This window comes from Oncorhynchus nerka, linkage group LG22 (genome assembly GCF_034236695.1).
Source record: "Oncorhynchus nerka isolate Pitt River linkage group LG22, Oner_Uvic_2.0, whole genome shotgun sequence".
Taxonomy (NCBI): domain Eukaryota; kingdom Metazoa; phylum Chordata; class Actinopteri; order Salmoniformes; family Salmonidae; genus Oncorhynchus; species Oncorhynchus nerka.
In genome coordinates, this window is record NC_088417.1 from 40,693,281 (window position 1) to 40,718,976 (window position 25,696).

The 25,696-nt window shown below is 40.9% G+C and overlaps 1 protein-coding gene and 1 pseudogene across 1 annotated transcript; one reads left to right on the plus strand and one right to left on the minus strand.

Annotated features, from left to right (window-relative positions):
- Positions 1–2,105: 2,105 nt before the first annotated feature.
- LOC115104611 (acyl-protein thioesterase 1-like) lies at positions 2,106–6,888 on the minus strand (annotated as a pseudogene).
- A 694-nt stretch (positions 6,889–7,582) lies between these two features.
- Positions 7,583–25,437, plus strand: LOC115105173 (large ribosomal subunit protein uL15m-like). Its single transcript, XM_029626862.2, has 5 exons — positions 7,583–7,759; positions 20,648–20,805; positions 21,044–21,209; positions 21,510–21,633; positions 24,965–25,437. The coding sequence occupies exons 1-5, from the start codon at positions 7,655–7,657 to the stop codon at positions 25,300–25,302; spliced, it is 891 nt and encodes a 296-aa protein (XP_029482722.1). The 5' UTR covers positions 7,583–7,654; the 3' UTR covers positions 25,303–25,437.
- The last annotated feature ends 259 nt before the right edge of the window (positions 25,438–25,696 follow it).

Consider the following 25,696-nt stretch of genomic DNA (forward strand, 5'->3'; position numbering starts at 1 on the left):
TGACCTCGCCTTCTGGATGATAGCGGGGTGAACAGGCAGTGGTTCGGGTGGTTGATGTCCTTGATGATCTTTATGGCCTTCCTGTAACATCGGGTGGTGTAGGTGTCCTGGAGGGCAGGTAGTTTGCCCCGGTGATGCGTTGTGCAGACCTCACTACCCTCTGGAGAGCCTTACGGTTGAGGGCGGAGCAGTTGCCGTACCAGGCGGTGATACAGCCCGCCAGGATGCTCTCGATTGTGCATCTGTAGAAGTTTGTGAGTGCTTTTGGTGACAAGCCGAATTTCTTCAGCCTCCTGAGGTTGAAGAGGCGCTGCTGCGCCTTCTTCACGACGCTGTCAGTGTGAGTGGACCAATTCAGTTTGTCTGTGATGTGTATGCCGAGGAACTTAAAACTTGCTACCCTCTCCACTACTGATCCATCGATGTGGATAGGGGGCTGTTCCCTCTGCTGTTTCCTGAAGTCCACAATCATCTCCTTAGTTTTGTTGACGTTGAGTGTGAGGTTATTTTCCTGACACCACACTCCGAGGGCCCTCACCTCCTCCCTGTAGGCCGTCTCGTCGTTGTTGGTAATCAAGCCTACCACTGTTGTGTCGTCCGCAAACTTGATGATTGAGTTGGAGGCGTGCGTGGCCACGCAGTCGTGGGTGAACAGGGAGTACAGGAGAGGGCTCAGAACGCACCCTTGTGGGGCCCCGTGTTGAGGATCAGCGGGAGGAGATGTTGTTGCCTACCCTCACCACCTGGGGGCGGCCCGTCAGGAAGTCCAGTACCCAGTTGCACAGGGCGGGGTCGAGACCCAGGGTCTCGAGCTTGATGACGAGCTTGGAGGGTACTATGGTATTGAATGCCGAGCTGTAGTCGATGAACAGCATTCTCACATAGGTATTCCTCTTGTCCAGGTGGGTTAGGGCAGTGTGCAGTGTGGTTGAGATTGCATCGTCTGTGGACCTATTTGGGCGGTAAGCAAATTGGAGTGGGTCTAGGGTGTCAGGTAGGGTGGAGGTGATATGGTCCTTGACTAGTCTCTCAAAGCACTTCATGATGACGGAAGTGAGTGCTACGGGCGGTAGTCGTTTAGCTCAGTTACCTTAGCTTTCTTGGGAACAGGAACAATGGTGGCCCTCTTGAAGCATGTGGGAACAGCAGACTGGTATAGGGATTGATTGAATATGTCCGTAAACACACCGGCCAGCTGGTCTGCGCATGCTCTGAGGCGCGGCTGGGGATGCCGTCTGGGCCTGCAGCCTTGCGAGGGTTAACACGTTTAAATGTCTTACTCACCTCGGCTGCAGTGAAGGAGAGACCGCATGTTTTCGTTGCAGGCCGTGTCAGTGGCACTGTATTGTCCTCAAAGCGGGCAAAAAAGTTATTTAGTCTGCCTGGGAGCAAGACATCCTGGTCCGTGACTGGGCTGGGTTTCTTCTTGTAGTCCGTGATTGACTGTAGACCCTGCCACATGCCTCTTGTGTCTGAGCCATTGAATTGAGATTCCACTTTGTCTCTGTACTGACGCTTAGCTTGTTTAATAGCCTTGCGGAGGGAATAGCTGCATTGTTTATATTCGGACATGTTACCAGACACCTTGCCCTGATTAAAAGCAGTGGTTCGCGCTTTCAGTTTCACGCGAATGCTGCCATCAATCCACGGTTTCTGGTTTGGGAATGTTTTTATCGTTGCTATGGGAACGACATCTTCGACGCACGTTCTAATGAACTCGCACACCGAATCAGCGTATTCGTCAATATTTCCATCTGACGCAATACGAAACATGTCCCAGTCCACGTGATGGAAGCAGTCTTGGAGTGTGGAGTCAGCTTGGTCTGACCAGCGTTGGACAGACCTCAGCGTGGGAGCCTCTTGTTTTAGTTTCTGCCTGTAGGCAGGGATCAGCAAAATGGAGTCGTGGTCAGCTTTTCCGAAAGGGGGGCGGGGCAGGGCCTTATATGCGTCGCGGAAGTTAGAGTAACAATGATCCAAGGTTTTACCACCCCTGGTTGCGCAATCGATATGCTGGTAAAATTTAGGGAGTCTTGTTTTCTATGGAGCATCACAGGAGTCACCTTCAAGGAGCTCTAATGGCAGTGGGTGTGTAGGTCTAACCCTTAGATTGGAGGAAGCTACTTGTCAATAAACTGCTTGATATCCATCATTTCCTGTTGGACGCAAGAGAGACAAGTATTACAACACAAAATATAATACATTAATTTCATGTCAACTCTATTATGTATGTTTAAAGACTTCAAAAAGTGCCAATCTTCTAAGTTGAACCATAATTACAGAATTCACAGAGCTGCTGTACAAACCATACTAACCTCAGGGCAGGCACTGTGAGGCATTCTGGGATAGGTATTATAGGTGATGTTGGATAGGTTACAGAGGGTCTTCCGTTTCTCCACCTTGAGACATCCAAAATTACGGGCACCAGAGGGTCCGCCTCGCCATGGCACTGCAGGACATGCATCTCCTTGTTGGCAGAGTTGGCCGACGCCTGAGAAAGGACAACATTAGGTTTATATTTCAAATCAGCTACGACTTGTGACGTCTCTAGAACGATTTTGTCTATGTCTGGGAATTGACTTTGACCATTGTTGATTTGTGTGGTTTGGTAAAAGTAACAAGCTGTGAGCGTACCAAGTAATTAGGCGTCACTCTAAAGCGGGAAGGTGGAATAAACGAGTCAGGAAAAAGGGTTTTCTGATTGAACACGGTTCTCTATTGAGAGTATTTTGTCAACAAAAACATTCAAACATAATCAATGAAAAATCTTCCAAGGAAAAACACACATCTTCTTCTCCAGATGAAACAAGAACACAATAGGATAATCTTTAAACTACAACAAACATAAATCACGGTTTTGTCACCGTCTTAGTGGTTCTTTCAGCACAGCTTCCCTCTCTCGGTGGCCATCTTCCAGAGATAGTTTCCCCCTCCTCTCTTCTGGTTCCATTCTCTCTTTTATAGGGGAAGGAGAGTATCTCATTAGTACCGTCAGCTGTGCTTAATTGACTCTGGTTACCTTGTCTCCCAGGCTCTGTTGGGCAACTATCCATGAGCCCAGCCTGCCCTCTAGTGGTCCGTCCACAAAGCTAATAGACTGCTTACATTCCAAAACAATAGAATGGATCTTATGTATAACCTAAGTGCACCACAGAACATTTCTAATGCAGGGTAGCCTATACTTGAGGGAGGGTGTACTGTAGAGGGAGCCAGCAGCTGAGAGCAACCACTCCCTCCAGTTTCTGTTGGGTCGTGAGAGCAGTGTAGAGAGACAACGCTCCATCCTGTATACACCAAAGCACACAAACAATTACTATCGCTATGTCTTACCACTGAGTTTAGTACATTTGAGCGTTGTTTTACAGGTTTTTATTGTCACAGGCTAGTCTACCTGAGAAAACCCACCAAGAACAATTCTGTGGGATGTTATTCCAATCTTCACTTCTTGATCAATCAGCGTTTTAGCTGAGAAGACAGGCAGCACTCAATGAAATCAAACTCAAATAGAATCAAGCTCAGGTTCATACAGTTTAAAACATTACCATACTGTATGCCCTAGTGCAGCTACATCCAAACCATGTAGACTCACTTTTCTCTGAAACATGTTTAATACCAGCTTCCTCTTCCTCTGCATCTGTTTGCAAGCCGATGATGTCAAACCTATAACATAGAGGGGAGTGATTAACCCAAATCGGCTACGGTTCTTGGATATTGCCTTCCTTTTTATAAAATTAAATAAACTTGACTTTTTACCAGGAGGGCATGTTCATGCCCACATTTAATGTAACAGGCTTGAATGGACTGAAACATTTAAATTAAATAAAACAGTTTCACTGTCATTAATAAATGCATATACAGTTGAAGTCAGAAGTTTACATACACCTTAGCCAAATACATTTAAACTCAGTTTTTCACAATTCCTGACATTTAATCCAAGCTAAAATGATCTGTCTAAGATCAGTTAGGATCACCACTTTACTTTAAGAATGTGAAATGTCAGAGTAATAGTAGAGAGAATGATTTATTTCAGCTTTATTTCTTTCATCACATTCCCAGTCTGTCAAAAACTTACATACACTCAATTAGTATTTGGTAGCAATGCCTTTAAATTGTTTCACTTGGGTCAAACGTTTTTGGGTAGTCTTCCACAAGCTTCCCACAATAAGTTGGGTGAATTTTGGCCCATTCCTTCTGACAGAGCTGGTGTAACGGAGTCAGGTTTGTAGGCCTCTTTGCTCGCACACGCTTTTTCAAATTTTCTACAGGATTGAGGTCAGGGCTTTGTGATGGCCACTCCAATACCTTGACTTTGTTGTTCTTAAGCCATTTTACCACAACTTTGGAAGTATGCTTGGGGTCATTGTCCATTTGGAAGACCCATTTGCGACCAAGCTTTAACTTCCTGGCTGATGTCTTGAGATGTTGCTTCAATATATCCACATAATTTCCCTTCCTCATGAAACCATCCATTTTCAGAATTGCACCAGTCCCACTTGCAGCAAAGCACGACCACAACATGATGCTGCCACCCCCGTGCTTCATGGTTGGGATGGTGTCCTTCGGCTTGCTAGCCTCCCCCTTTTCCTCCAAATATAACAATGGTTGTTATGGCCAAACAGTTCTCTTTTTGTTTAATCTGTCCTCTCCTTGTTTGGGTGGCGCTCGGCGGTCGACATTGTCGGCCTTCTAGCCATCGCCGATCCACTATTCATTTTCCATTGGTTTTGTCTTTGTTTCCAACACACCTGGTTTTCATTTCCCAATTACTGGTCATGTATTTAACCCTCTGTTTCCCCCATGTCTTTGTGTGTGATTGTTTATTGTTCATGTCGCTACGTTTCCGGATGGTTTTGTGGCAACCGTTATTGTTTGCACATTGGTACTGTTAATTGTGCTATTTTCTTGAGTAAAGTGCGTTGTTCACTCATCTCTCCTGCGCCTGACTTCATGCAGCAGCTACGCCCACCGTCTGACATCATCAGACCAGAGGACATTTCTCCAAAAAGTATGATCTTAGTCCCCATGTGCAGTTGCAAACCATAGTCTGTTTTTTTATGGCGGTTTTGGATCAGTGGCTTCTTCCTTGCTGAACGGCCTTTCAGGTTATGTCGATATAGGAAGCGTTTTACTGTGGATATAGATACAATTGTACCTGTTTCCTCCAGCATCTTCAATAGGTCCTTTGCTGTTGTTCTGGGATTGATTTGCACTTTTCGCACCAAAGTACGTTCATCTCTAGGAGACAGAACACATCTCCTTCCTGAGCGGTATGACGACTGCGTTGTCCCATGGTGTTTATACTTGCGTAATATTGTTTGTACAGATGAACGTGGTACATTCAGGCATTTGGAAATTGCTCCCAAGGATGAAGCAGACTTGTGGAGGTCTAAAAGTCTAAAAAAATATATAGAATTCTGAGGTCTTGGCTGATTTCTTTTGATTTTCCCATGATGTCAAGCAAAGAGGCACTGAGTTTGAAGGTAGGCCTTGAAATACAACCACAGGTACACCTCCAATTGACTCAAATTATGTAAATTTCAGAAGCTTCTAAAGCCATGACATCCTTTTCTGGAATTTTCCAAGCTGTTTGAAGGCACAGTCAACTTAGTGTATGTACATTTCTGACCCACTTTTAATTTTTTTTTTTTTTACCTTTATTTAACCAGGCAAGTCAGTTAAGAACACATTCTTATTTTCAATGACGGCCTGGGAACAGTGGGTTAACTGCCTGTTCAGGGGCAGAACGACAGATTTATACCTTGTCAGCTCGGGGGTTTGAACTCGCAACCTTCCGGTTGCTAGTCCAACGCTCTAACCACTTGGCTACGTAAGTGAAATAATGTGTCTGTAAACAATTGTTGGAAAAATTACTTGTCATGCACAAAGTAGGTGTCCTAACCGACTTGTCAAAACTATAGTTTGTTTACAAGAAATTTGTGGAGTGGTTGAAAAACAAGTTTTAATGACTCCAACCTAAGAGTATGTACACTTCCGTTTTCAACTGTATTAACAAAATGTAATCAATAATCACTATCATCAACAATCTCCATATACAGGAGCTGTGCTTGTCCACAGAGGTACTCACGAGTGAGGACACATGTATTTCACATGTGGTGTCTGGATCCCAGCAAAGGCCTCTGCCCAGCCATTGCTATGAACAAAAGCAAAAGATATCTTATGAGCTGAAGACTACAGTAAATGGAAATAATATGACCGATAACTCTTGAGTCAATGGTGAGTGGTAGGAGTAAATTGAGGGATGATATGAATGAGCTGTACTGCACATACCCAGTGTCACCCAGGCCATGAAGAAATATCACCTGTAATGCAAAAGAGATACATAAATGCACAATGTGGTTAGCTTTATTGACAAAACTTTAATGTTAATGGCTTGTCGGTCTCGGTTTGGGGCGTTCAACCCTCCACCTGCAAGCAACAGTGCAAGCTTTTGTTACAGCCCTACACTAAAACAACTGGTACTAGCAGCCCCCTAGGGGGGGCATTTACTGTGAATACAGACGTATGTGAGACAATAATGTGAGAGCTATTGTCTGCAACAACATGCATGTTGCCTCAATGCTCGCTGCCAAACATCCCTCACTCACCGCTGCAGTAGCTTTCCGAGCGGCAGGTACAATAGCAGGCAACGGCAATGACATATTATTACCGCACATACAACCAGTGGCAGATTTAGGTATAGGCGACATGGGCCACCGCCCAGGGCAGCATCTTGCCAGTGGCGGCATGGGGAACCCACACAAAAAAAAAATCGTAATGGTGACATTTGCGTGATCAGTTTTCTATCGCTCATTTGCATGTTACGTCAATGATATCATGTCACCGTGTGGGACTGTGGGTCAATTAACCGTGTCGGAGTGGGCACCCTGATTCTAGTTTGTGAGCTAGGCAGGCTACTGCCTGGGAAGGTCTCCCACTCAGAAGTACGAGGTAGGGAGAGCGGGGGAATCTATCAAATAGTGCACCTCTAACTTTGTACAGTACTGCACACCACCAAGGTGAATTGGTTTAGTCTTGACTCTTGGTTTACAGTCTTGGGGGATGGGTAATGTATTGATGCTCAAGTGCCTAATCAACACAAATTTGTTTCTATTTGTCTTTGTTACTTCTTTTTTATATGTTTATCTTATTTTATATATAGTTGTATATTTATATAGTTTTAAATGTTATGATATTTTTTTTGTGTTCCAAATGTCTGAAAAAAATTAGTTAGTGCGGGGGCGCTGAAGGGGGGGTTCGCCCAGGGAGCCAAACAAGCTAGAACCGCCACTGCATACAACGTACGTAGCTGGCGTTCAACAACATAATTGACGATGTATGCTTGGATGGGAAGAAAGCGTTCAATTTGTATCGCCCTTGGCCCTATGATTTGCGATAGTTATGAGGGTACAGTTTGTTTACGTAGTCGTGGGCATCAGTTTGGCAGAGAGCGAGCGCAGTACACATTTATTAACTGGTAAACACAATGGATAGGACAATATTATAATCAAATCAAGCTGTAGGAAATCTAGATGTTCCAAAATTCAGTGAAACAATGGTACTTCCGCTTCCGGCATGTGGATTGTGTCACGTCACGTGAGCCACATCCATGGTTCCTGATTTTGTCCTTGGGTAACACTGGCATGTGGAGAGGACAATGTCTTTTACCAAAAAACCTGGTGGGAAGGCATTAGATATTTTGCAGAATTTGCCTCGTATTACATTAGCAAACTTGCGACCGGAACCGGGGACGAAGAAAGCTGTAAGTATGCGTTTATTAGCTAGCCCAAAAGTTTCTGAAAAGCTAGCAAGCTAGCTATCATGGCTAGAATAGCCAGAGAGGAAGAGGAAAAGAGGGCCCAACTCGGCGTAAAATCTGTCCCGCCAACAGGTGGCGTTTTTTCGCCCACCAAGCAAGGAGTTATTGCTGTCGAATTTGGTCAACAACAAAATATAATGGCTTATTTGCTACGTGAGGTTTATTTGATCAAATAGATGTTTCCTAATGCTTGAGTTGTTACGAGTGTACTGGTATAAATAGGAGATGTGACATCCCTGCAACTTTGAGAAAAAACACTTTACATCGGAGTTGTCTCGAGATGGCTAAGCATGTTCATGTCAAAGCATGTTTATTTTTATTATTTTTAAATCCTCTTTTATTATTATTACATTTCAAATTACAATACAGTAACCACAAAAACATAGGATATCAGTACACGTATGTTTTCTCTGAAGAAACATAAAATAACATTAAAGTAAAAAATAAAATAACTTGAATTGAGTTTTAAAGTTAAAGTGCCTAAAATAAGGTCAAGGGATACAAATCTATGATAGAGTTGTAAGAATACAGTGTGTTTTTTTGTTATTGACTAATGCTAGAGATTATATTGGATTTGAAGTAGAAATATATTGCATTTGGGGACAGATTTAAAATATTTGTGTTTGTGTATATAAAATTTACCAGAGAGAATTAAGAAATTAATGACCAATTCAGAAGTTTTGGTTTTCATTCGAATACATTGGTCTTATTAATAAAATAAAACATGTAAATCCTTAACTCTTAAATAAAAATAACTTCACAGAGTCACACTCGTAAAAAATGTGTATAATAGTTTCCCCTTCTTTATCACAGAAAAGTCATATGTCCTCTAAGTCAGTGGTTCTCAACTGGTTTTGCTTGGGGACGCAAATTTGACAATGACAATTGAGTCGCGACCCAATATTATGGACTGTTGATGATTACATTTTGTAATGTTGTATTGCAGCTGCCTTCTTGGGCAGGCTTTACTTGTAAAATAGACTGTTTCACGGTGTACTATTCTGCTGTTAAAGTCATTCAAATATTTTTCTAAATAATTTAAAAGGAACCTTTATTTAACAAGGCAAGTCAGTTAAGAACAAATTCTTATTTAAAATGACGGCCAAACCCGGACGACGCTGAGCCAATTGTGCCCTATTGGACACAATCACGGCCGGATGTGATGCAGCCTGGATTAACTGAGAGAACATGTATTATCAGTTCAAGAGAATAAGCCATTTAATTAGGCGACCAGTTCACCTGTGGGGTGTAATAAATGATCAGACTCAGAACATGACATTAAAACCAGTCCAATAATGTTAATGAACAGCAACACATACCAGTGTTTAAAATAGAAAAAACAACAATCATTAGGAATTGGTAATCATCAATTACCATGTGAATAGTTTCACAACCGTAAAGTTTTTTTTAAAGGTGTATGTTTTTAACCAGTTCAATAAAATGTAATATAAATGTCAGAATTAATGAACAATAAAAATTTACATAGTGAACAATAACTCATTAACCTATTTATTTATTGTGTGTGTGGCCTATCAGTGGGAAAGCTGGGGGTTTCTTCAGATTGATAAGTTTATTGAAGTCTGGAGTGATGGTTGACAGGTCAACTCAGAGGTCGTGCTGGCTGTCCAGTCTGTTTCTGCTTTTAGTTTTCAGCACGGCCATAGCAGAGAAGCCACTTTCACACAGATAGGCAGTGCTGATTCACTACAGGCGAAAGCAGGATACTCTGCACCAGAACTGTGGCTGTGTCCGCGATCAAATGACAGCTCCACCAGCAGATCATTTTCGTTGCTTGGCAACGTGACGCTTCCCATGTCCAGTCGTCTAGTCTCCTGTTCTCCACCGGGAAGTAGTCGCAAAACTTTCCCTGCAGCGTGACAAGATGCTGTTTAACGTTTTTTTTCTTCAGTGTATCACGATGTGCTATGTTGGTCAGATTCTTAATCTCAAAATCAGCATTGGAAAACATGTCAATCCTCCCGTTAGAAACTTGCCCAAACTGCAAATCCATGTTGTTCCTTTCTTCAAATCGATTGTGCCCCCTCCCTCCCTTGCATTGATACATTGAGCGAATTCACATGATCAAAAATATCCGCCAGGGAGGCAACCTGCGCGAGCCATTCCTCTCAATCGAAATGTTTGAAGCTCATAAAAACGACCCAACACGTTACCCCTGGAAAGCCAGCCGACCTCTGCTTGATAAAGCACCTGTTGGTGCTCGCTCCCCATATCCCTGCAGAAGGCCTGGAAACACCTGCTATTCGTCAAACTCTTTTTGATATAGTTGACACACTTGATCACATTCTGGAGAGTGGCGTGGAGCTCAGGCACGATGTCCTTCGCTACCAATGCCTCCCTGTGTAGGAAGCAGTGGTTCAACGTCGCCCTCGGTGTGCTCTCCAGGATCCAGTGTAATACTCCGGAGTGCTTTCCGTCATGACAGCTTCCCCATCAGTGGTCACACCGACGCACCCACCCCAGGCAAGTCCCACGGAGCCCAAGCACATATCCATTGTGTTAAAGACAGCCTCTGCGGTGGTGGTGGGCAAATCAGCATTAAAAAGGACCCGCTCCTCGAAGTTATTACCCCAGACATGTCTGACATCGACCATTAGAATTGCATGGTTAGCCACATCTGTGGATTCATCAAGTTGCAGTGCATAATGGACGTTTGCACTCTGATGTCTGGTGCGTTACAGTGGGGCAAAAAAAGTATTTAGTCAGCCACCAATTGTGCAAGTTCTCCCACTTAAAGACGAGAGAGGCCTGTAATTTCCATCATAGGTACACTTCAACTATGGCAGACAAAATGAGAAAAAAAATCTAGAAAATCACATTGTAGGATTTTTAATACATTTATTTGCAAATTATGGTGGAAAATAAGTATTTGGTCAATAACAAAAGTTTATCTCAATACTTTGTTATATACCCTTTGTTGGCAATGACAGAGGTCAAATGTTTTCTGTAAGTCTTCACAAGGTTTTCACACACTGTTGCTGGTATTTTGGCCCATTCCTCCATGCAGATCTCCTCTAGAGTAGTGCTGTTTTGGGGCTGTTGCTGGGCAACACGGACTTTCAACTCCCTCCAAAGATTTTCTATGGGGTTGAGATCTGGAGACTGGCTAGGCCACTCCAGGACCTTGAAATGCTTCTTACGAAGCCACTCCTTCGTTGCCCAGGCGATGTGTTTGGGATCATTGTGTTTGGGATCATTGTCATGCTGAAAGACCCAGCCACATTTCATCTTCAATGCCCTTGCTGATGGAAGGAGGTTTTCACTCAAAATCTCACGATACATGGCCCCATCCATTCTTTCCTTTACACGGATCAGTCGTCCTGGTCCCTTTGCAGAAAAACAGCCCCAAAGCATGATGTTTCCACCCCCATGCCTCACAGTAGGTATGGTGTTCTTTGGATGCAACTCAGCATTCTTTGTCCTCCAAACACGACAAGTTGAGTTTTTACCAAAAAGTTATATTTTGGTTTCATCTGACCATATGACATTCTCCCAATCTTCTTCTGGATCATCCAAATGCTCTCTAACAAACTTCAGACGGGCCTGGACATGTACTGGCTTAAGCAGGGGGACACATCTGGCACTGCAGGATTTGAGTCCCTGGCGGCGTAGTGTGTGGTACTGATGGTAGGCTTTGTTACTTTGGTCCCAGCTCTCTGCAGGTCATTCACTAGGTCCCCCCGTGTGGTTCTGGGATTTTTGCTCACCGTTATTGTGATCATTTTGACCCCACGGGGTGAGATCTTGCGTGGAGCCCCAGATCGAGGGAGATTATCAGTGGTTTTGTATGTCTTACATTTCCTAAATAATTGCTCCCACAGTTGATTTCTTCAAACCAAGCTGCTTACCTATTGCAGATGCAGTCTTCCCAGCCTGGTGCAGGTCTACAATTTTGTTTCTGGTGTCCTTTGACAGCTCTTTGGTCTTGGCCATAGTGGAGTGTGACTGTTTGAGGTTGTGGACAGGTGTCTTTTATACTGATAACAAGTTCAAACAGGTGCCATTAATACAGGTAATGAGTGGAGGATAGAGGAGCCTCTTAAAGAAGAAGTTACAGGTCTGTGAGAGCCAGAAATCTTGCTTGTTTGTAGGTGACCAAATACTTATTTTCCACCATGATTTGCAAATAAATTCATTCAAAATCCCACAATGTGATTTTCTGGATTTTTTTTCCTCATTTTGTCTGTCATAGTTGAAGTGTACCTATGATGGAAATTACAGGCCTCTCTCGTCTTTAAGTGGGAGAACTTGCACAATTGGTGGCTGACTAAATACTTTTTTTGCACCACTGTATGTCCTCAAACATGTGCTGGATTCTCCTCGTGGTGTCATTGGCTAGGGGTATGGTTTTAAGTTTGTTGGTGGCTGACTCTCCCAAGATTTTAGTGCACATGTCAATGCAGCAGGTTGCTCTTAGCAATATGCTGGGCCACAAGGTATGATGTGCAAGCTGCCTTTTCTTGTACCGTGCATACATTGTTAAATTAATCTTGTGAGGCCTCCAGATATTGACATATCTTTTAAAAAATAAAGTCAACTGTCTTATCTTTGTGGCTTGGATGCTTGGTGCCCAGATGCCTTTTCATTTTGGAGGGTTTCATGCTCTCATTAGCTAGCTCATTGCATAGGACCCACTGCAGTCTGTCCTCACCCTGCCTCTCTTCTATACATGTTATGTAAAACCATATTTGATGAAGTCGAGGTATTTTCTCTTCTTGACAGGGACCGTGTTGTTTTCCTTGTTGACATTGGAAGCAGCAGTAAATGAAGAGGGAGCTGCACGTTTTAAAAACGTGTCCATGATTTTACTCAGACAGCTATAGCTACATGAGTTAAATGACAGCCAACTATCCAATTGTGCAATGCCTTCAGAACACGTCTGCATAGTTAGCTATCAATCAAGCTAGCTGTCAGAAGAATATCTGTATTATCTGATTGGACGTGTCACATTTAAAACAAAACAATGTTTCAGAATGACATTTTTATTGGATCTGTGTGTCAAATCAAATGTTTATTGGTCACATACACAAATTTAGCAGATGCTATTGCGGGTGTAGCGAAATGTGTGTGTGGGGGGCGAGAACGTTATTGTATTGGGTCAGTGAGTGCAGTGCAAAAAGCTTCAGAGTCTGAACGTAGCTAGCCATTTCACCACTGTGGACGCACTGCTTGTGTTAAGTCAGCAACAATAAGTGGTGCAGCGGTATCCTTTCAAAATAAAAGTTTCGGTGCGGCGGTTACCTTTCAAAATATTGTTTTTTTTATTTATTTGTATATTCTTGCATATTCCCGCGACCAATTAACATCGGTCATGACCCCCACTCCCCCAGTTGAGAATCACTGCTCTAAGTCCGTGAATTTAGACAAGTTATTGCAAAGGTATATTTTGTGCAAGATTTTAAAGTCAATTTATTTTACTTCATTTGATATACAAAATTTGTGAGGGAGCAACCAAGCTTTCTTCCATTTAATTTGAGGAATAAATGCATTCCAGAAGAATTTCCCTCTTGGAGAGATCTTGTTCTTGGAGTTTCTACATTTACTAGATTTCTTATCCAACTGGGCAACCTTCTAACATACAGTGCATTCTGAAAGTCTTCAAACCCCTTGACTTTTTCCACATTTTGTTACCTTACAGCTTTATTCTACATGGATTATATTGTTTTTCCCCCTCATCAATCTACAAACAATATGCCATAATGGCAAAACAAAACAGTTTTTTTTTTGCAAATGTATTAAAAAATAAACTGAAATATCACATTTACATAAGTATTCAGATCCTTTACTCAGTACTTTGTTGAAGAACCTTTGGCAGTCAAGTCTTCTTGGGTATGACACTACACGCTTGGCACACCTCTATTTGGGGAGATTCTTCTCTGCAGATCCTCTCAAGCTCTTGTCAGTTTGGATGGGGATTGTCGCTGCACAGCTATTTTCAGGTCTCCAGAGATGTTCGATCTTGTTCAAGTCCAGGCTCTGGCAGGGCCACTCAAGGATATTTAGAGGCTTGTCCCCAAGCCACTCCTGCGTTGTCTTGGCCATGTGCTTAGGGTCGTTGTCCTGCTGGAAGGTGAACATTCGCCCCAGTCTGAAGTCCTGAGCGCTCTGGAGCAGGTTTTCATCAAGGATATCTCTGTACTTTGCTCCGTTCATTTTTCCCTCGAACCCGACTAGTCTCCCAGTCCCTGCCGCTAAAAAATATCCCCACAGCATGATGCTGCTACCACCATGCTTCACCGTAGGGATGATGCCAGGTTTCCTCCAGATGTGACACTTAGCATTCAGGTCAAAGAGTTCAGTCTTGGTTTCATCAGACCAGAGAATCTTGTCTGGCAAACTCCAAGTGCACTGTTATGTGCTTTTTTACTGAGGAGTGGCTTTCGTCTGGACACTAGCATAAAGGTCTGATTGGTGGAGTGCTGCAGAGATGTTTGGCCTTCTGGAATGTTCTCCCATCTCCACAGAACTCTGGAGCTCTGTCAGATTGACCATCGGGTTCTTGGTGGTTCCAAACTTCTTCCATTAAAGAATGATTGAGGCCACTGTGTTCTTGGGGACCTTCAATCCTGCAGAAATGTTTTGGTACCCTTCCCCATATCTGTGCCTCGACACAATCCTGTCTCGGAGCTCTACGGACAATTCCTTCAACCTCATGGCTTGTTTTTTTTTGCTCTTACATGACTTAACTGTGGGACCTTTATATAGACAGGTGTGTGCCTTTTCCATGTAATGTCCAATCAATTGAATTTACCACAGATGGACTCCAATGAATGCACCTGAGCTCAATTTCGAGTCTCATAGCAAAAGGTCTGAATACTTATGTAAATAAGGTATTTCAGTTTTTTTTTATAGATTTGCAAAAATGTCAACTTGTTTTGGCTTTGTCATTGTGGAGTATTGTGTGTAGATTGAGGGGGGGGGGATTATTGAATACATTTTAGAATAAGGCTGTAACATAACATTTGGGAAAAGGGAAGGGGTCTGAATGCACTAAGTTGTGCACCTATCTTGACATGTTCTCCTAAACACAAATTATATTTCATTAATTAAGTCCTGAAGGTATTGCTTTACATATAGAATTAAATTATTTGATGTATCTGGAAGTTATATGTATCTAAGAACTTTCTATAAGAGAGAATAATTCCTTTTTTATCAAATAAATCAAGAACAAATACTTGTTTTTAACAACAGTGTCTTTCTACAAAAGTGCCTTGTGTGGGGAGAAGTTGTGGACATAACTTAATTTCCAGGCTAAAATGTATTTTTCATGAAATTTGGAGAGTTTGATGGGTAATTTTGCTGGAGAATAGTTGCATTTCCACAAATGTAAGACCACCCAATTTCATAAAAATATGACAGGGAATGAAGTACCATATAGATTCAAAGCTAAGCATACTTTTTAAAAATCCAGTTTACTTTAAAGATATTGTTGATATCAATCAAATCTAGTACTTCAAGCCCACCATCAGCTCTTTGGTTTGATATTACAGACTTCTTAAGTTTGCATTGTTTATTTTTCCATATAAAGTCTAGGAAAGTTTTGTTGATATCCTTGCTGGTTTGATCCACTACAAATAGGGATTGAGCATGGTAGACAAAACGTGACAGGACCCTCTACTTTTGACAAAAAAAACTTCCAATAATCGAGAGGTCAGGCTAGGGCCAGTTATTAAAGATGGATTTTGTATTCTTTAATCTCTGAGAGAAATTGAGATGTTGACGGACAACGTTTTTTTTGCCATGTGCAGCCCTAAATATTTCACATGATCTTTCACTGGAATATACTCAACAGATTCATCATTTGAGTTATGTATGGATAACATTTAGCTTTTATTTAACTTAAGTTCCAGACCAGAAGCAGAAGAGACTAATTTGATAATATTAAGTGCACTAGTGACTTGATCCTTGTCTTTTAGAAATAGCTATATCGTCTAGATACAGTGCCTTGCGAAAGTATTCGGCCCCCTTGAACTTTGCGACCTTTTGCCACATTTCAGGCTTCAAACATAAATATATAAAACTGTATTTTTTTTGAAGAATCAACAACAAGTGTGACACAATCATGAAGTGGAACGACATTTATTGGATATTTCAAACTTTTTTAACAAATCAAAAACTGAAAAATTGGGCGTGCAAAATTATTAAGCCCCTTTACTTTCAGTGCAGCAATCTCTCTCCGGAAGTTCAGTGAGGATCTCTGAATGATCCAATGTTGACCTAAATGACTAATGATGATAAATACAATCCACCTGTGTGTAATCAAGTCTCCGTATAAATGCACCTGCACTGTGATAGTCTCAGAGGTCCGTTAAAAGCGCAGAGAGCATCATGAAGAACAAGGAACACACCAGGCAGGTCCGAGATACTATTGTGAAGAAGTTTAAAGCCGGATTTGGATACAAAAAGATTTCCCAAACTTTAAACATCCCAAGGAGCACTGTGCAAGCGATAATATTGAAATGGAAGGAGTATCAGACCACTGCAAATCTACCAAGACCTGGCCGTCCCTCTAAACTTTCAGCTCATACAAGGAGAAGACTGGTCAGAGATGCAGCCAAGAGGCCCATGATCACTCTGGATGATCTGCAGAGATCTACAGCTGAGGTGGGAGACTCTGTCCATAGGACAACAATCAGTCGTATATTGCATAAATCTGGCCTTTATGGAAGAGTGGCAAGAAGAAAGCCATTTCTTAAAGATATCCATAAATAGTGTTGTTTAAAGTTTGCCACAAGCCACCTGGGAGACACACCAAACATGTGGAAGAAGGTGCTCTGGTCAGATGAAACCAAAATTGAACTTTTTGGCAACAATGCAAAACGTTATGTTTGGCGTAAAAGCAACACAGCTCATCACCCTGAACACACCATCCCCACTGTCAAACATGGTGGTGGCAGCATCATGGTTTGGGCCTTCTTTTCTTCAGCAGGGACAGGGAAGATGGTTAAAATTGATGGGAAGATGGATGGAGCCAAATACAGGACCATTCTGGAAGAACCTGATGGAGTCTGCAAAAGACCTGAGACTGGGACGGAGATTTGTCTTCCAACAAGACAATGATCCAAAACATAAAGCAAAATCTACAATGGAATGGTTCAAAAATAAACATATCCAGGTGTTAGAATGGCCAAGTCAAAGTCCAGACCTGAATCCAAGCGAGAATCTGTGGAAAGAACTGAAAACTGCTGTTCACAAATGCTCTCCATCCAACCTCACTGAGCTCGAGCTGTTTTGCAAGGAGGAATGGGAAAAAATTTCAGTCTCTCGATGTGCAAAACTGATAGAGACATACCCCAAGCGACTTACAGCTGTAATCGCAGCAAAAGGTGGCGCTACAAAGTATTAACTTAAGGGGGCTGAATAATTTTGCACACCCAATTTTTCAGTTTTTGATTTGTTAAAAAAGTTTGAAATATCCAATAAATGTCGTTCCACTTCATGATTGTGTCCCACTTGTTGTTGATTCTTCACAAAAAAATACAGTTTTATATCTTTATGTTTGAAGCCTGAAATGTGGCAAAAGGTCGCAAAGTTCAAGGGGGCCGAATACTTTCGCAAGGCACTGTATGTATAGAACTATTAATATCTTTATAAAATATATTAATAACGGAGACAAAGCTAGTTCCGAGATAGTGTACAATGAATGCATTAGGAATTTGTGTTAAATTGTATCAAATGCTTACGAAAGTCGAGGAATAGAATAATAGCTTCTGATTCAATTGAATCGGCGTAATCAATCAAGTCTAAAACTAACCTAATGTTACAGCTGATGTGGTGAACTTTCATGAAACCAGTTTGGGCTTCGTTAACAAGGTGTTTAAAAAATATATTATATATTTTTAGCATATGCCAAAGTCATCAATTTATAATCTGTATTTAATAATGTAATAGGTCTCCAATTATCTATGAAAAGGGGATCCTTATCAATTTTTGGTATTAAGGAAATAAGCCCTTGTTTCATGGTACTTATCATCTCACCCTTTAGCTAGGCATTCTTGGAACATGTTGAATACTGGTCCCTCTAAATGTTCCCAAAAGAGTAAATAGAATTCCACAGAAAGATCATCTGTTCCAGGTGCTTTGCCCTTCTTCATAGATTTAAGAGCATCTCAAATTTTTGCTCTAGATCTAATAAAGGGCCCTTTAGCTAAATCCATGTACATTTGATCTAGTTCTATTCCAGAGATGTGAACACAGAGACACTGTATTCAAATCTCATTCTTCCTCTGCTGAAAGGGTATCCTTTTCTAAAATAACATTCAATTTATTCATAAGCTCATCTTCTTTCAAAAATGTTTGCTTCTTTAGTTCCTTACTGCGTGTAATGGCGATAGATCTTACTTTGAATTTAAATATTTCCCACTTCCATGCTTTGATTCTAAATCATTTGAATTAAACGAGTCTATGATCAAGTTCTTTGTGTTCTTGTTGAAGACCGGATCATTTAGGAGTGAATTATTACGTTTCCAGTGTCCTCGAATGCCACTGGAATTTTCAAAACATTCTAACGTCAATAAAAATAATTGTATAATCAGTCAAAGGAGCATATTTATGACTTACTACTTACTGTACAAGTGGGGGATAAATGAGAAACAGATCAATTCTGGATCTGACCATCATTGACCTATTACAACAGGTGTATTTGTTTTAAGTTTGTTTTAAAGAAACGCCATGTATCAACCATGGTCAGTTTACTGCAACATGAGGTGATGATGTCACTTTTCTGAGATCTCAGAGCTATTCTAGGTGGAAATCTATCTAAATAGTTATCAGGTGTTTCATTAAAGTCTCTAGATATTATAAGCCATGCATTTGTATACTTGTTTTGCAGCTCAGTAAGCCTATCAGCAAGATCCCAAAAAATAAAGTCTTATTTGTGGTGTGAGAATTGTTTGAGAATTATTAAATTGCATATAATAAAACAAGCATTATCTTGTACCCATGTCCCATCTTTGGACATACCAAACTCTGAAATATCACCTCTAAACTTATGAAGCAACGTCATAGTACCAGCTGAGTGGTTAGACCCGTGACTATAATAAACAGTATTTCTCCATTGTATTTTCCAAAAGCTAGAATCTGAATTGCAGGAGGGAGTGTCCTGGAGTAGAATTAAATCTACATTACAGTATTTACAAAATAAAAACTGCTTTTCTTTTAGTTATGTTTTGTAAACCCCTGGCGTTTAGAGATACAAGGAGGTCAAGTGAATGTCATGAAAGTACTGAATGTTTTTGAAAACGCTGTGCTCAGGTAGATAGCTACATTGACTTGACGTTGATTTCGTCCTATTCTTTACAAATCAAATGATAACGCTAAGAGTTGGCTAAATTACTCTTGAGTAATAAGCCGATTTGTGATTTTTACGTTCACCCCGTTTTATATCACCAGGTTTGTAAATGTGAATACGGGTTCATCATATTGATCACAACCTTCTCGGTTTAGGGTAGTCCAGTTCTTTCTTTAAGCTCAGGTTTCCTTACTAGCTACCTAGCTCACTGGTTCCACCAGTTAACCTGATATTCATATCACTACACTCTATTTGTTTTTTATTTAAATTACATTTTGTCAGGTTATATAACGTTCTGAATTCAGTGCACTGAATATGTCAGAGCATCTCTCTCCGTTGAATACCAGCTGTTGACGTCATCGAATATTACAAAAAATATTACAATAATGAGATCCTCCGAAACACAACCCTGCCAAAGCCGCACTACTTCTTGACATACTGCTCGCTTAACCCGGAAGCCAGCTGCACCAATGTGTCAGAGGACAACTGGCAACCGAAGTCAGCTTGCAGGTGCCCGGCCCGCCACAAGCAGTCGCTAGAGTGCGATGGGACAAGGAAATCCTGGCTGGCCAAACCCTCCCCTAACCCGGACGATGCTGGGCCAATTGTGCGCCGCCTCATGGATCTCCCGCTCACGGCTGGCTATGACACAGCTTGCAATTGAACCTGGGGCTGCGATGCAGTGCCTTACACCGCTGCATATCTCTGGAGGCCCCATTATGGGGTATTGTGTGTGGATTGATGAGGGAAACAACAATTGAATACATTTTAGAATAAGGCTGTAACTTAACAAAATTTGGAAAAAGTAAAGGGGTCTGAATACTTCCCGAATGCACTGCACATTTCAATCACATTAAAATAAATGTTATGTTCATTCAAATTACTTCTGTTATACTGTTTGTACATTTTGGCTAAATATATTTCATGATGTATAACAACATGTGCACAATGATGTGCCAAATCTTAATTTAGTGTATTAATATAGGGTAAGCATTTAGAATAAGTTGCCTCAATTTTTGCAGCCATTGGTGGTAATATCACTCTAGGAACTGATCCGTCGTCAATATTGTGGAGTAATTATAATTACTAAGGAAAGGAAAGACTTGAATAGTGAAAGCTGATCCGAGAGCAGCACTGCTTTTCTTTTGATCCTATTGGTAGCAACACATGGTCTAACTACAGACTTAGCAAACGTTCTCTCCATGTGCTTGTTTGGGAAAAACACTTACATCGTTATTTAAAGAAACAACTTTATATCTGGAACAATCATTGTAATGCTTAAGTTACATCACAAATGGGAAACGAGGCCCTGGTACCGCCAAATAATGGACATAAAAAATATTTGTATGCCAGATAATGTGATATAACCAATCTAGCTAATTCATTGTGACAATGACAAATAATTGACTTTTGATTACTATGTAATATGTCAATTGTTACATTATGAAACATTAATAGTGAAGAAAAAATGGCACAAACACTGATAATGTGAATCAAATTCTGTCTCATCTATCATTTTGTAGGAGAAGAAGCGAGGCAGAGGCCAACATGGAGGAAACAGAAGTGGCCGGGGTCACAAAGGGGAGAGGCAGCGAGGCAACCGACCTCGCCTGGGGTTCGAGGGGGGTCAGACTCCCTTCTATCTAGCCATCCCCAAATATGGCTACAATGAGGGACACAGGTACATTGTTGTTCCATGTGCATTGTTGAACACGCCATGTTCTGTTGGTCATACTATCAAACGGGCATAACGTTCCAATACAGAGATGCAGTCTGAGAAGCAACAAAGTAAGGCTTTGTAGCTTTTCATACTGTATCTCTGTACTGTAGTTGTTATTGCCTTGATGTCAATCACATTTTCTATACGTTATAGCCGTTTGTTGAGATTATGCTCACAAAATGTGTGCTTTTCTTCCTAGTCGAAGGGCTCAGTACCAGCCACTGACCTTGAACAGGCTGCAGTATCTGATTGACCTGGGCCGGATTGACCCCACTCAGCCCATTGACCTGACACAGCTGGTCAACGGCAGGGGAGTGACCATCCAGCCCCAGAAGAGGGACTATGGTGTTCAGCTTGTTGGCGAGGTATTTACATTGGCTACATTTACAACTATGAGCTGTCATGACTGTGTCTCCGCTTGATTTGGGGGTGAATTCATTGTTACGGAAGCTTGGGGATGAAACACGATCCCACCAAGGTAGTTGATTACTTATCTGTTATTTAGTGCACATATATTTAGCCAGTAGGGGGCAGTATTTAGCTAATTAGATTGTGGTGTGATTATGCTAGACCAGAGGCAGTTTTTTTCCTGTTCTGTAGGTTTGTTCTGTATTGATTGAAAATCTATTTTCTCTATTCTTGCATCCAATTGTGTGTGTTATCAGGGTGCTGGTATCTTTGCAGCGAAAGTCAACATAGAAGTTCAGATGGCGTCTGAGGAGGCCATTGCTGCCATTGAGAGAAACGGAGGGATCGTCACTACAGGTTTCTATGACCCCAGAAGTCTCGGTGAGTAGTAGTGATGGTAATGTCGTAGTAGGTAACACTTTACAAGAAGTTTCCATTTGTAAAGTGTTTATAAAGGGGTTATAATTATTTTAAGTTATTTAATCAAATGCATTAAACTATTAATAAACGGTTATATCGCACTGGTCAAAATAGTGCAATAACTGGTCAGTGTTTGCCAAATAGTGAGACAATATTTACCTCCAGTTATTAACCATTTATAAATGCACTTACAAATGCATATATTGATGAACCCTTATGCAACCTTATTGTCAATAGTTGCATAGTTGAACAATAGTTATTTTCTCACTTTTGGGTGTGATGCATTGGTGCTCTGTCCCAGGAACAGACAGCTTTGTTTTCATGTGTCTTGGCCCACGTTTGAAACCCTGATGCCCTGGACAAATTTACTTCCAGGACATGATTAAATTATTACCCCTTACCAGATTATATCAACACACACTTACCACTTCTCTGTGATAGTCCAAGTATGATGAACACTCTGGTGTGAAATGCTAACCCTAATATCTTTGGTCTGTGTAACAGTGGAAGATATATCCTCTCACAACATGGACTGTTTTGGTCTTCATACCCACAATTAATTGACTGAACATGCTTAACTATCTTCTCTCATCTATGTGGTGATGAGTACCCAATACTGTCCTATAAGTATGTCTAAACTCTGAGTGAACTCTCAAATCTATAAATTATTTACCAACATGTATAACTGCTAAAAGTGTACCTTATTTTAAGTAACAGATCTATGAACATTTATAACTGCTCAAATTATACCTTATTTTAAAGTGTCAATCCACAGACCAATAACAAATTAGTCACCAATATTTATAACTGCTGAAAAGATTCCTTTAAACGTTGCAGAAATCGCTCTGCCATTTCCTGGTTGCCTAATTTCAGTTTTGTGACAAAACAAGCATTCATTGTGTAGACAATCATTGAACCATCTAGACCGCTGTAAAATATTTTTCCCATAACCCAGAATATCGTATTTTTAGCTGTGTGAAGTTGGTGTATAAAAATGAAGGTAAAAACAGGAAGCATAGAAATAGCGCGCATAGAACAGATGTACCACTTATTAGACTTGCTTTAAATGAGAATGACAGATCTAGAACCTTTTAAAGAAAGTGGAACCCTACTGACCATTTATTAATGAGCTAGGCCTACCAATATTTATATCTTCAAAACATATACCTTAAAAGAAAGAAACCTTCTGGCCATGTATTAATGTCAAGATACAAACATTTTATAACAGTATATAACCTCCTCAAACATGCAATACATACTAAGAATAACATTTAATTTAATAGAAGGATACATTGGGGGGGACTCAAATCTGTAGCCTATCTAATTTGGATAAACAGGGGGGGGGTCTTTTTCTCCCCTTTTTAACATTTACAAGTCAGAATAGGAATGTATAACAGATGAACTATTTAAAATACAACACAGTCCCCTTCTGTGTCTTCATCTGTTTCTTTCTTGTTAAGCATTTTCCCATCCTGGAGTCTGAGACCTTATTGCAGGGATCATCAACTAGATTCAGCGCGGGCAAATGTTTTTGCTGAGCGGATGGTCGGGGGGCCAGAACATAATTCCAAGTAATTTGTAAACTGCAAATTGACTGCAAGAGGCCCAAACTGATATAATGTTTGACTGAAACATAATTTCAAACCTTGCATACAATCACGTATACAATCACGTCTCTCTATTATGCGTGGGAATACTTGGGAACAGATTTTTTACATTAAAATCACTTGGAGCTGATTTCCTGGTGTTTTAACAGTCTTATGTCCAACAATGGAAGAAAAAAATATATATTATATGTGTTTTTTGTTCAGAAAACTTGGCAGTTGGGAATTTATGGCAACTTAGCATAGACACTAGCTAGCTACTCTACTACCATCATTATCATAATTTCTACCATTTAGGCTTAGCTAATTATGTTATCCACTGCTAGCTAATAATATTAATAATAATAGCTAGAGTTTAACATTACTTGTCAACACTAATAGTTGACACTGATGAAAGGGCTTAGCTAGGTAGTTACCACATTTTTTGCTAATACACTAGCTAGCTAGCAAGTTAAGTCTTTAAAACAGGGGGTGTCTTTTTCTAGCTAGCTAGCCAGCAAACGTGATCTACTTATTTAGTTAGCTATATCATGCCAAAGATGATCTTGTGTTAAATCGTCTAGCAGAATGTCTATATTCAAAAATACATTTTAGGTTTTATCTACTGCTAGCTAGCGGGCAAGCTAACGTTTCCTAGCTATGTAGGCAGGACAGATGTGCTAGCAAACATTAGCTAGCTGAGCAGCATGCTAAATCATCCAGGACAACTTCTGTATTCAAAACTGAAAGAAATTGCATAGAGAATTGACCCTTTCTCCGCTGTCAACATTTGTATCTTGTGAACGTTTATTTTGCGCAATTTTTTGGGTCTGACCTTCGCACCTTTCTCATAGCCACGTCCATCATGATTCTTCACGACGCACTGTCACATGATGTCAGTGCCAACATGTTTTTCGGAAACCAGCAAACTGCACCAGTAGTTTGTGATCTTGGCTTGTGATCTTGAGATGAAGCCTTCATTCCTTGAATAAATAAGTGTACTAATTGTGTTTTTTAAATTTAAAGTGCGGGGGGCTGCCTGAATTGACAGTGGGCCCCTGAACTGCTTTGTTCAGGGGCAGAACGAGAGATTTTTACCTTGTCAGCTCTGGGATTCGACCATTAGGCTACCCCAAAATATATTTGCGTCATCAGGGTTTCAAACATGGGGCGAGACACATCATTGGGGTTTAGGGGAAAATATATTTTTAAGAAAAATATATATATTATATATATTGACTAAAAATGGGGGTTGGAAATTATGCTGACCATTAAATTGATGGAAGCCTCAATCTATCCGCAATATTAAAGCTGACCCCCCATATCATTGGAGTTGACCATTGGTCTGAAAACCAATCATTTCTGTTCCTGGAAAAGAGCAAGAATGCATCATACCCAAAAGTGAGAAAATAACTATTGTTTTAACTTTGCAACCGTTGAAAATAAGGTTGCATGATTATACAACGCATTTGTAAGTACATTTATAAATGGTTAATAGCTGGAGGTGTTTTGTTATAACCTATTTATTAATGATTTATTATGCATTTACGTAATAATAAGTCCTTTTATAAACCCTTTACAAATAGAACCCTATTGTAAAGTGTTACTCTGTAGAAACACATTAAGCCAAAACTTGAATCATCTTGCTATGACACCACTTCCATTTTACACTTGGAGAGGTAGTAACTCTGTATTTGTTCTGTCTGTAGCGGTCCTGTGTAAGCCTGTGCCGTTCTTCTTAAGTGGACAGCCCATTCCAAAGAGAATGTTGCCTGGGGAGGACATGGTCCCGTACTACACAGATGCTGTAAACCGTGGTTACCTGGCAGACCCAGAGAAGATTCAAAAAGCACGGATAGCCTTGGCCCAGAAGTATGGCTACATTTTACCGGACATTTCCAAAGACGAGTTGTTCCACATGCTCTTTATGAGGAAGGACCCCAGACAGATCTTCTTTGGCCTCTCGCCAGGCTGGGTGGTCAACATGACAGAGAAAAAGATTCTGAAACCGACTGACGACAAACTGCTCCAATATTACAATTCTTAAAAATGATTAACATAAACATGCTCAGTTTATATACATAAATGTCATGATGGGTGATTTAAAATAAACGTCTCTTAGCATAACTGGCCAACTGATTCAGCTTTTTCAACACAACTGTATTAAATGTTCATAATTTAATGCCATGGTTCTCTCATTCGTCTTAGGGGCGTTTCACCCAAAATCTGAAAAGAATGTATTTCTATTGTACATCTCTGTAAGAAAGGCACCATGCTTAATGATCAATGCTTATAGTAAATGGAGGAGTAAATTGAGGTTAGGTTACGCACACTACTTGACCAAAAGTATGTGGACGACTGCTCGTCGAATATCTCATTCCAAAGTCATGGGCATTAAATATGGAGTTGGTCCCCCCTTTGCTACTATAACAGCCTCCTCT

What these genes read in the sequence shown, in the direction of transcription:
- LOC115105173 (XM_029626862.2), top strand. Translation starts at nt 7,655, where the DNA reads ATGTCTTTTACCAAAAAACCTGGTGGGAAGGCATTAGATATTTTGCAG. An exon ending in AACCGGGGACGAAGAAAGCT is followed by an intron (nt 7,760 to 20,647) that starts GTAAGTATGCGT and finishes ATCATTTTGTAG; the next exon opens with GAGAAGAAGCGAGGCAGAGG. An exon ending in CTATGACCCCAGAAGTCTCG is followed by an intron (nt 21,634 to 24,964) that starts GTGAGTAGTAGT and finishes TTCTGTCTGTAG; the next exon opens with CGGTCCTGTGTAAGCCTGTG.